Source organism: Toxorhynchites rutilus, chromosome 2, assembly GCF_029784135.1.
Source record: "Toxorhynchites rutilus septentrionalis strain SRP chromosome 2, ASM2978413v1, whole genome shotgun sequence".
In the NCBI taxonomy this organism is placed as follows: domain Eukaryota; kingdom Metazoa; phylum Arthropoda; class Insecta; order Diptera; family Culicidae; genus Toxorhynchites; species Toxorhynchites rutilus.
The window spans coordinates 209,110,093-209,121,990 of record NC_073745.1 but is presented as its reverse complement, the minus strand read 5'-3'; the positions used below and the strand labels follow the sequence as shown (position 1 = coordinate 209,121,990).

General features: G+C 39.1%; 2 protein-coding genes across 2 annotated transcripts; both read right to left on the bottom strand.

The window, feature by feature from the left end:
- Window positions 1-302: 302 nt before the first annotated feature.
- LOC129767592 (ester hydrolase C11orf54 homolog) lies at window positions 303-6,465 on the bottom strand. Its single transcript, XM_055768635.1, has 3 exons — window positions 6,285-6,465; window positions 1,232-1,330; window positions 303-1,167 (listed from the first exon to the last, which is right to left on the bottom strand). Exons 1-3 carry the CDS (start codon window positions 6,361-6,363, stop codon window positions 377-379), a joined length of 969 nt encoding a protein of 322 aa, XP_055624610.1. The 5' UTR covers window positions 6,364-6,465; the 3' UTR covers window positions 303-376.
- A 769-nt stretch (window positions 6,466-7,234) lies between these two features.
- LOC129767561 (ester hydrolase C11orf54 homolog) lies at window positions 7,235-11,542 on the bottom strand. The gene is made up of 3 exons (XM_055768588.1): window positions 11,096-11,542; window positions 8,173-8,271; window positions 7,235-8,107 (listed from the first exon to the last, which is right to left on the bottom strand). The coding sequence occupies exons 1-3, from the start codon at window positions 11,172-11,174 to the stop codon at window positions 7,317-7,319; spliced, it is 969 nt and encodes a 322-aa protein (XP_055624563.1). The 5' UTR covers window positions 11,175-11,542; the 3' UTR covers window positions 7,235-7,316.
- Between the last annotated feature and the right edge of the window lie 356 nt (window positions 11,543-11,898).

Sequence of the window (11,898 nt, the reverse complement as noted above, 5' to 3'; positions counted from 1 at the left end):
CGCTGTATCGCCCTCGAAGGCAATTATGTTGAATAATAAAATTGAATTTTGCTAAAAAAAAACTGTTTTACTGTGTTACCTTATAAACTTTTCAGACGAACTGTTACTGCCGTCTAACAACATGAAACTACCCGTAGAATTTCCATTCATCAGTGTGTCGATCATATCACGGCACTCACATCATTATATTATTACCGCCGTTGTTCGCAATTCCTCTGATAAGAGAAGCTCATGCAAGTGACGCGAAAAGGAGCAATCTTTCAACAGCTGTCATCATTCATCAACGTACGAAACAGCGCAAATCGAGCATTTAATTACCGATGACCTATGGATGGTTGGGTCAATTCATTTATTTAGTCGTACAAAAAGCAGCAAATCAATCTCGACCAAATTTGTGAGTGTGGACAGGTTTATCAACACGAATTATCTTCTCACCAACGTTGAAGAAGCCTTCATATTCGACGATGTCCGGTGTGGTGTCGATGTGGTAGTGTCCACCTTCGCCGTGTTTTGAGAAACTGTGGAAGTGCTGCAGCCGTAGGTCCAGATCGCATTCGTTGGTTACCATCGTTCCGACGGCAATCAGAGTGGCGGACATGTCGAAAAAGTTCAGCCACGTGTTAAGCTCTTCCTCAGTGTGAATAGCAGCTTCCGAGAATGGTGACATCACGTGTTGTTTCGCTTTTCCGTTTTTCAACAGGAATACACCTCCCAAACCAACGGTTTTATCTCCGTAATGCTGTGCAAGTGTGGTTCGAATGCTTGCAATAAAATCCTTATTTCCGGTGCGTTTCATACAGTTGACCTTCAGTACCTTACCAGGTTTACCCTCGGACAGAAAAATATTCGCCATCAGAGCGCAGCGCGTTTCCGTGTTTGGTAGCTTTTTCAATAAAACCCGCTTGCAGTCCGGCGTGGTTTGGGCGATGTGGCTTTCATTGGTAATGTGTCCATTCGCAGCGATTTTGAGATTGAACATACCTTCGCAGTTTGAGTTTACATAGGGGTACGGACCTGCACCAGCACCGACTGCCAGGATTTGCTTTTTGGAATCATTCAACGTTTTTCGTAAAATAGAAACTAGATCGTACAATTTTGTGTAATCAACACGAGGGAATAGAAAGGGTGGACCGCCAAGTTCCAAGAGGGCACAGCTTCCGCTAAGACCTGGAAATAGGAATATAAGTTACATTGTGCAAGTCATGGAACACACTGAATTCTAGAGGGATACCTTCTCCAGCTAGATGGAATGGCGCCTGTGTGAGATTTGGACAATCCACAACTTCAACATTAACGTTGGCGAAGTTGGATGCTAAACCAGTAGCGATTACTGATGATAAAGGAAAAGGTATACATGAAAAGTGTATATCTCGTTAAGAAGTCGGTTGTCGGGAGTGTTAAAAGAGTTGAACATGCCGAAATGCTTAATATAAGGACGGACAGAATGGCTTCTGATGCGAACACCTCAATCTTTGATCAAAAGGATTTATGAACGTCTCCTGTGCTTCCTAGAAGCTATCTTGAATGGTAGTCATTCATTGGCCTCTTCATAAGCATGGTTGATCAAAATCCATCTTTAAAAGATGGTCAGAAATTATACTTCTTCAAAACCATTTCGCCGGTGAGGCTGCAACACTCATTTCCCATTATTAATCGAGAATGCACATTACGGCCCAGCTTTGTAAAAGTTTACTACAGTAAACTACTCGATATAGATGATTGATTGAATTTTCCATTATAGAGGCTATTAACCACAATTTTAAGCTTTAAAAAAAGGTCTAATAAAAGATCAGTCAATCGAGAGTCCTGCAGTTGAACCCGTGGTCGCTCGATGGTAAACCGCGAACAATTGTTTCCACGCCTTTCGTGGAGCCGTTTTATAGAGGATCAACAACACTCGTCGCCTCTAACACACCTAGCTACAACGTCTGTTCCAAATCAACCTATCCACACTATCAGTATGGTAAATGCACTCAAATGAATTCAGAAGAAAAGTTTCTTTTTGTGAACTCACAAAAGCTGTGTCGCAATTGCCTTATAAGTAATTCTGGAGAATCACCACATGCATATCGAGCCGTGCTTGACTGGTGTGTCAAGCCAGTTTTATCTACCAGATTTTCCGCAACAAACTGGTCTCAACAACACCAAACTAGGATGGGTGGTTGCTGGTCGCTATAGTAAAAGCAAGCATCTGACCATATACGAAGTCTTCGACGTTTTTGTTGTTCACCTCTGACTATACACTCAAACCACAATTTTATCGATTCTGGGAGTTCCATTTTCCGAGCCAATTTGGTAACAACTTGGATTTACGACAAACAGCTGAAAAGCGTTTGACGTAAATCGAAACGATGAAACCCTCACCAGAGGCAAGAGTACATTTGCATTTGCATTTCTTCGAGATCACTTGCGAGATTAGCCGTGATCGTTACGTAACAAAATTCTACTTTTTTCCTAAATGAATTCACGTGCATCTATATACTTGAGAAACTTGCTTCGATTCTGAAACCGAATGAGATGTGTTTCCTGAGCCAAGATGATAAAGCACGTGTTGTAACGGGCTTAACGGCAGCCAGTAAGCAGGCACTGCACTTAAGGTTAGGGTGGGAGCTAGCCACAAATGGCTGCCACAATGGCGCTCATTTCTTTCATCTCCCTCCCTCACCCCTCGCTCGAAAAACAATGATTTTGCGAAACAGTGTGAAGAAAATTATCGTTTTCGCACACTTCCCATCAAATAATATCAACCAAATTCTAATCGATTACTCACAAGATATTAAATTTTCGTCTGCTGTCGCACTGTATAGTGAAAAACGTTGGAAAACTCGAGCTAGTGCTCTGAAAGTTGAATTTTCATTTTTCAATTTTCGGCAATGGTTACGTTTGTATTGGTGAAAGCATCGTTATTTTTTCGACAGTGATGCCAGACAACATCGTCGAAACAGCTATAAAACCACTCAAGAAAATGTTATTCCTGCGTTTCATGTCATGAGAATCAATAGAATGAAATTGTGTTGATATCAATAAAATTATTATTTTTACGATTAATGGGTCTACAATGTAAGTCTTAGCAACTTTAACATTAGGTAAGAAAATTGTATTGCAGAGCTCGGAACACTGCCACGGCTGCCTATGCTTTCAAAAACAGTAAACGGAAAAGTATTACATTCAATCAAAATGCCTCAGCCAACGAAGAGAAGGGTTTAGGCTCTCCAACGTGAATATGTGAAAACAATACGATCAACGAAGGAAAATATTAAGGGATTATCAATAGCGAGTTACTGCGGAAGAAATTATTAATACCAAAAGTGCCCCAATTCGCCTGTGTTATAAATTTGCTCATGTTACGCTCGCGTATAATCAGAATTTTACTTCATATGCAAATGCACCTTCTATATATAATTATATTTGTAATTGTTGATCGGACCATATCGTTCATACATTTTACAATAGTATTGAATTGTTATTTTTTCAAATGTATTCAAAGACTCGTGTCAATGAAGCGCCAAACAGACTGATAAATGAATTGATCTATTTACGTGTGCTTTGCTCCTCTCTCACAAACACTATTACCCCATTCTTACACGTGGGTTTACCTATACAACTACAATGACTAGCTTCCACCTTCACCTTAATGCATCTTGAATATCGCGTTAATCTACCGCATCATTTTTTTGTCATGGCTGCTAAACATAAGCTCATCCCGTTTGTTATCGCAGGATGCAAAAGGCACCTTGGTCATGCTGAAGCAGTTCAATACAGTGGTCCAATGTACGTTGCAGTTCGTTCAGGAAGGCACTGTTCCGCGAACGCATTTTCTCATGGACTCGATTTTAAAAGGGTGTGCGTGCTGTCTGAATTCGAGATTATTCGGTATCAAGGGATATTCAAGTCACTAATCATAATTGATGTGAATGGAGGACCAGACGAGAACTCTCGTTTTAAAAGTTCATAGATACTTCCGATTTATCAATTGTAATCAATTGAATCTTGATGCATTATTTGTTGCTACACACGTTCCAGGACGCAGCGCTTTCAACCGAGTTGAACGTCGGATGGCTCCTCTTTCCCGGGAGCCCATAAACCGCATATTTAGCATTACGTAATTTGTGTTATTTCTTGAAATTGCTCATTTTTCCTTGCACTGTATCTAAAAGGCTTTTTTTCAGAAGCCAAATCTCCATGAGAATCCGATTCCAGAGCTATCAACATCGATGCTTTCTTCAGTCGAAAGATTGGCCGTTCCTGTTAATGGTCAGAGCTTCCAACCTCCTTTAACATAGCGTTGTAATGCGGGATAGTTCGGGTGCTAATGCTGCTACAAGTTTCCTTTTTGAAAGTGGAGCGATACAAACATAAGTGGAGATAGCAAACCTAACTCTTCCGGGAGAATAAGCGCCACTAGAAAGGGGAGGACTGTGAAGAACTAGAAAAGTTGCACTGCTCTCGTGAGACAACGAGCAAAAATGTGTCGGAATATGGATGGAAGTACATTGATGAATGATCGTGAGGTGACCGAAAGCACTTCACTGAACATCTGAATGGCGTACAGGTAGTTGCACAAAATGAAGAACATAAAATCGACTGCAAAGAATGGTATAAGAGCGTAATTTACCAAGGTGGGTCAAATATATACCAAAAATTTGTGTTTTTAAAATGAAATGCTTTATTTATCGGAAATAGGAAAAAAGTCAAACGGGACCATCTACCACGTGGGCTGAAAAGTCTTGGGATTTTTAATGAAAACAATCGATTTTTGGGCATAGCTGTATTCATAGTTTCCTTCGAGGGCAATACACTTGGTATAGCGAGTTTCCAACATTTCTATTCGAGTACGGAACGTCTAAGTCTTCGAAATATAACTCAGTTTATGCGATGACTTCCTCTTTCAATGTAAGTCTCTTTCCCTGTAGCCACCGCTTGAAGTTTGGGAACCTATAATAGTCACTGGGGCCAAGTCTGGAGAATACGGTGGGTCAGCAACCAATTAGGATCGTAATTTGTCCAAATTGGCCATCGTTTTTCGGGACGTATGCGACTGTGCGTCGTCGTGATGGTACAGAACTTTTTTCTTCGCCATATGGGGCCGTTTTTTCTTTATTTCGTAGTTCAGTTTGTTCAATAACGCAGCATAATACTCTCCGGTAATTGTTTTTTCCCTTCTGCAGGTATTCGATGAAGATTATGCAATACGAATCCCAAAAAAGAGCGCACATTTCAACACTTTCCCGGCCGACCGTTGATATTTTGGCCGCTTTGCCCGGCTTTCGTGGCTTGTCAGCCACTCTGCAGGCTGCCTATTGGACTCAGGAGTGTGTTAATGAATCGACGTTTCATCCGTTGTCACAAAACGTCGAAAGAAGTTCATCGATTACGCTTCAACATCGTCAAACAGACTGTTGAATCATCACCGTGCCGTTGTTTTTGGACGACGGTCAGCAAACGCATCACCCATCGCGCGGATAACGTTTTCATGTCCAAAATGTCGTGCAAAATGTATCCCACTCGTTCTTTTGAAGTGCCTATGGCCTATGGCTAACTCGCGTAACTTCACTTTACGATCGTTCAAAACGAGTCGATGCATTTGTTTTACGATTTTTGGATTCATAGCCTCTCTTGGCCCAGAGCGAGGGGCATCTGTGGTGCTTGTACGGCCCATTTTGAATTAACTAAACCACCGATAAATTGCTGTTCTCGAAGTAGCAGAAGTGGAATAACATTCCGTCAATAACTGCATTTATTGTTCAGGGGTTTTTGTCATGAAATGTCATGAAACTTTCCACATACGCTAGTGACAAATGAACCTCTCGGAATGAATCTTGTTCATTTTTAGTGGCGCCATCTGTTGAAAAATCCCGAAACTTTTCAGCCCATGTAGTATGTAGAGGTGGCTGTTCAAGCACATTCGTGACATTTTTGGTCAAAAATCGTTCACAATAATCGATCGATGAGCTAATGCTTTATCGTGGAGCAAAATCAAAGTCGTTTTCGACGTTTCGGCACAATAAATTTCGTTTGCAACACAAAATTTTACACAATATTTTTGACCAGTAGAATTAACCATATAAAAAATAGTCGAGTAAAAAAAGTTAACTTGTTCTTGATGACACTGTAAAAAAATTAATGACATAACGCGCTCAAATTGACATCAAGACCGCTGAGAGTAGTATCAACTTAAAAATATTTTTAAAATGTCCAGCGAGAAGATTTAAAATTACAAATTTCCGGTATATATTTCACAGAATGTAACTTTGGTTGGTCCAGTATAGATGTTTATTAATTACCATCACGAATCTCTTCCAGCGATGGTTTGTACAAAGGTTTTTCTTCGAAAGGCAACGTGACAGTATCAATTGAAGCCATTTTTGATTTTTAAAATTTGATTTGTCGTTTAGTACAAATTTATGAAAAAAATAATCACTCGGGTCTTTAACGACATGAACAGGTGCAATCTCACCGCTGAACTGAGCCACTAAGAATGGAAGTTACATTCTCGTATCCAGCGTTCGTTAAGGTCTTGGATGTATGGATGCATTCGCAGATGATAAGAATCTGCCGATTGCGTGATGGTTTCCTTGCTTATTTGCGTTCACTCTCTTATCTCTTATGAACACAGATTCAAGTAGCGATTTGAGAATCTATGTTTGAATTGATATTTTGTCGTTGATGCACATATATTGGTGTCGTAGAGTGTTCGATTGTTTTAGAAATCTTTCGTCAGATCGTCAGTTAATTATTCTTTTGAAATCATATGATTGTATTTCGCACCATCTAACATTCTTCAACGCTTATGTCCTGAAATACAGGCAGTAAGGTCAGGGTAAAATTTGATCAATGTTCAAATAGTCTGTTCGATTTTAAATTATGCCGCACAAAATTTTTCAATTCCTTCAAGAGAAAAATAAAGTACAATACCAGTAAACAAATATTATTCCTTTTTTTTTGACGAACTCGTATCGTTTTCTACACAGTGACATTGTCAATCGTATCTGACATCATTTTCCGCCACTTTTCCATATGAGATGAAGTTTTGATAGTTTTGTCAAACTACTTTAATTTATTGATAATTGCCGAATATTTTCAATGGGTTGAAAATCTGAACAATTTGGCGGATTCAAACTTTTTTCATTGTCCAATCCATTCAATTCCAGTCAGAGATCGCAAGTGACGCAAGTAAAAGTAAAAAAACGACTGTCATCATTTATCAATGAACAAAATAGCGCAAAATCGAGTATTTCATTACGGATGACCTGTGAATTTTTGGGTCTTTAATCGATCTTTATTAGAAAGTAACAATTAAAATAGACTGCATTACTCTAATCTCGGCCAAATTTGTGAGTGTTGACAGGTTTGTCAACGCGAACTATCTTTTCGCCAACGTTGAAGTACCCTTCATATTCAACAATATCCGGTGTGGTATCGATGTGGTAGTGACCACCTTCGCCGTGTTTTGAGAAACTGTGGAAATGCTGTAGCCTCAGGTCCAGATCGCATTCGTTGGTGACCAATGTACCGACGGCAATCAGAGTGGCCGACATATCGAAAAAGTTGAGCCACGTGTTCAGCTCTTCTTCGGTGTGGATAGGAGTTTCCGAAAACGGAGACATCACGTGCTGCTTTGCCTTGCCATTCTTCAACAGGAATACACCTCCCAGCCCAACGGGTTTGTCCTCGTAGTGTTTCGCAAGAGCGTTCCGAATGCTTGCGATGAAGTCCTCACCTCCAATGCGTTTCTTACAGCTGACCTTCAGAACCTGACCTGGTTTACCCTCGGACAGGAAAATATTACCAAGCAATGCGCAGCGCGTTTCCGTGTTCGGTATTTTCTTCAGCAAAACTTGTTTGCGGTCCGGCGTGATTTGGGCGAGGTGACTCTCGCTGGTAACGTGTCCACTGGCAGAGATTTTCAGATTGAACATTCCTTCACAGTTGGAGTTAACATGGGGGTACGGACCAGCACCCGCACCAATAGCTAGGATTTCCTTTTTGGTATCATTCAGCGCTCGCTGTGAAATTGAAACCACATCGTAAAGCTTTGTGTAGTCAACGTGAGGAAGTAGGTAGGGTGGCCCGCCCACTTCCAAGAGAGCGGGGTTTCCGTTGAGACCTGAGAAAAGCGGAGATGAGTTACATATAACCGCCTAGGAGATACACTTTATTAGATTGGGATACCTTCTCCAGCTAGATGGAATGGCGCTTGTGTGAGGTTAGGACAGTCGACCACCTCAACATCAACGGTAGCGAAGTTGGACACTAAACCGGCGGCGAGTACTGATGGTAGGAGAAAAATGTATATGATGAATACTTTATTATCTTATTTCCAAAAATAAAAATGTTGAGTCGCAAAAATAATGCTATTTGTTAGCTAAACATAAAAAATAATGCTATTTGTTTATTTTATGAGTAACTGTTTCAAAATTTCTCTGAATAACGTTAAGAGTGTATAAGATATCATTGGTCATTTTTTATTTGGATGAGTTGATTCATCGAGTGCAAAGGATTCATATTTTCTCCGAATTTGCGTGAACAAGGATGAGGTTTTTATGACAAATAGTTCAGGCATTATTACTCCATGCTCATTTCACTTTCATTTCATTACAATCTTCTCTCTAACATTGTTTACAATCTGATAATTCTTGGTATAACAGGCGATTGCGAGTAATACAAAAACAAATATTGATCATTGCGATAATGCACTTCAGTTTGGTAACTTCAGCGAGGAACTCAAATAGCAAAAGAGACCAAGGAACAGCTACTTTCAAAGAAAACTGCAACCTACTTACCCAGGCAACTATTAAGCATAAGTATGTGCAGCAAACCAATATAATATATGCATTTCAACTGTTAATTCGTATTTCGAATGTTGTTGTAAATTAGCATCTATATATATATATATATATATATATATATATATATATATATATATATATATATATATATATATATATATATATATATATATATATATATATATATATATATATATATATATATATATATATATATATATATATATATATATATATATATAAATGGTTTTCTGTCTGTCTGTCTATTTGTCTGTCTGATTCTTATGGACTCGAAAACTACTGAACCGATCAACATGAAAATTGGTATTTAGGGGTTTTAGGGCCGGGGAAGGTTTTCGTGATAGTTTGAGACCTCTCCCTCCTCTCTAAGGAAAGGCTGCCATACAAATTAAACACAAATTTCTACATTACTAGGAAATTAATCAAGCAAATGAAACCAAATTATGCATATTGAGGTTTTAGGATACAATAAATGTTTCTATGGTGGTTAGACTCTCCACCCCCCTCTCTAAAGGGGGGCTAACATACAAATGAAACAAAACTTTTTGCATTCTCGAGTAATTATTCAAGCAAATGAAACCAAATTACGCATATTAAGGTTTTAGGGTGCAATAAATGTTTCTATGGTGGTTAGACTCTCCACCCCCCTCTCAAAGGGGGGGCTGCCATACAAATGAAACACAATTTTCTGCATTACTCGAGAATTAATCATCTAATCAGCAACCAAATTTTGCATGTGAAGGTTTTAAGGTGCAATAAATGTTTCTATGATGGTTAGACTCTCCACTACCCTCTCCAAGGGGGGGCTGCTATACAAATAAAACACAAATTTCTGCATTACTCGAGAATTAATCAAGAAAATGGAACCAAATTTGGCATGTGGAGGTTTTAGGATGCAATAAATATTTCTATGGTGGTTAGACACTCCTCCCGCTCTCTAAGGGTGGGCTGTCATACAAATGAAACACAAATTTCTGCATAACTCGAAAACTAATCAAGCAAATGGAGCCACATTTGGCATGTGAATGTTTTACGGGGCACGAAACGTTTCTATGGTGAATACAATCCTCCTCCCTCTCCAAGGGGGGCTGCCATACAAACGAAACACAAACTTCTGCATAACTCGAGAACTAATCAAGCACAATTTGGGATGTGAGGGTTTTTGGATATGAGAAATGTTTCTGTAATGGTATGACACCTCTCCCTCCTCTGGATCAACCAACCAACGAGAAATATTCCAACCAAACATGACAATTGAAAATTTTCGGAAAACCCTGAAGGAAAAAGGGAAAATTCGGAAAAATAAATTCCCATATGTTCTACAATTAGTCCATTGCTGTTAGTCCATTTGATGTTTGTGCTAGCGAAATTGATCTTTGTTCGAAAATGAATTTTAATGTGATGAAACGAACTCCTATATCTTCTTCTATCTATACAAAAAAAAAAAAGTATCGCCGGATGTGTTGATAAGAGCAGAATTCGTGGAAGAAATTATCCGATTTAGGTCTGTCTTTATTCTATCATATTTTATGATTAAAACATTTATTCCATGTAACGGAGAAACATGTTATTTGCAAGTTGTTGAAAAATCTTGAACGAGAATTGTGTCTGAAAATAATCTGATATTATAATGATGAGTTTTATTAGAAATACTAGAAGTTTTATAGTAAAAGGTAAATCCAACGGGGTCGAATAGAAGATCAATCAATGAACAGCTCTGCGATTGGACCCATGAACTTGCTCATAGTAAGAAAACGTGAATGTTTGAAGGTATTGATAACAAAAAACAAATTTTGGGCGGGACGAAGTTTGCCGGGTCAGCTAGTACATAATATTATTCAAATCCTTCCTGTAAATAATCACCATTATGATTGCACAAATGCATTTAAAGGAAGCGGTTTTTAAGTTGTATATGAAGTTGATCACACACTAATTTGAATGCTCATTGAATATCTGCGTAGTGACACCGAAACACTTTAGTGCGTTGAATTTAGATTTTAGAAATAATAACGGCTTGTTAACTTGTTAATGGTATGCATCACAATCGATTGATAAAGGTCTATATCCTTGACTCCTCTCAAAAGATTGTTCAACTATCATACATCGGAGTATATAAAACGAATTTTTTTGTCTATAATTATTCAAATTTAAGATACCACAAACCACAAAACGAGATTCACTCTAAACACAAGTCTCCACCAACCGGTTTCAGGGGCCGGTTTCATGCTGCGGAAATATTATTAAGCGGCCCAACATACGAGTAGCTGTTCAGTGTCATTAATTACCGTCGCGAATCTCTTCCAGCGGTGGGGTATGCAGCGGTTTTTCCTCGAAAGGCAGTATGACGGTATCGATGCTGGCCATCTTTGATCTTTCAAACTTAACTCGTCGATTAGAACTAGCTCGGGATCACATCAAAAATTTTCACTTGGCCCTGCTGTGATATGGAAAGGTGCGTTCTCACCGCTAAACTGAGCCACTCTGAATGAAAGTCACATTTACGTACTCAGCGAAACCATCCATGTTTAGACCTGGATGTAGTTGTAAGGTTTCATTCGCAAATGATACGAATCAACCGATGGTGTGATGGTTTACTCGTTGTTTATTTTGTGGTCAACGATTCAGTTCGAGTGTGTTGTGGATAGATTTTATCATTTGTAAATAGAAAATACGGTCTCGGTTCCTTATCAGCAGGGTCTCCATTTGGTCAACGGACTTCATACACAAACATTGGTATCTTGAAATCGTTACGGTTCTGTTGTCGCTCTGTCGAATCGTCTGCCGACTTTATTTTCAAAATCATATGTTTTTGTTTTCGTAATCATATGGTTGCGTGTGATCTGCGCAGGTGGAATCATGTACAGGTCGCCACAACACAACACACACCGCTACTCCATTCTGCGTGCGTGTGAATGTATTCAAAGATGAATGAACGTGGCTCAATGTTTATGATTTTAGATACCGACCAACAGCGCATTCGCAATTGCTTGGATTTGCTGCAGGTTACATTTGATTGTAAAACTATTCTATTATAAGCAGCAGTTTCCTAGTTCATTAGGACACTTACTTGGAAATGCTTCCTATTATA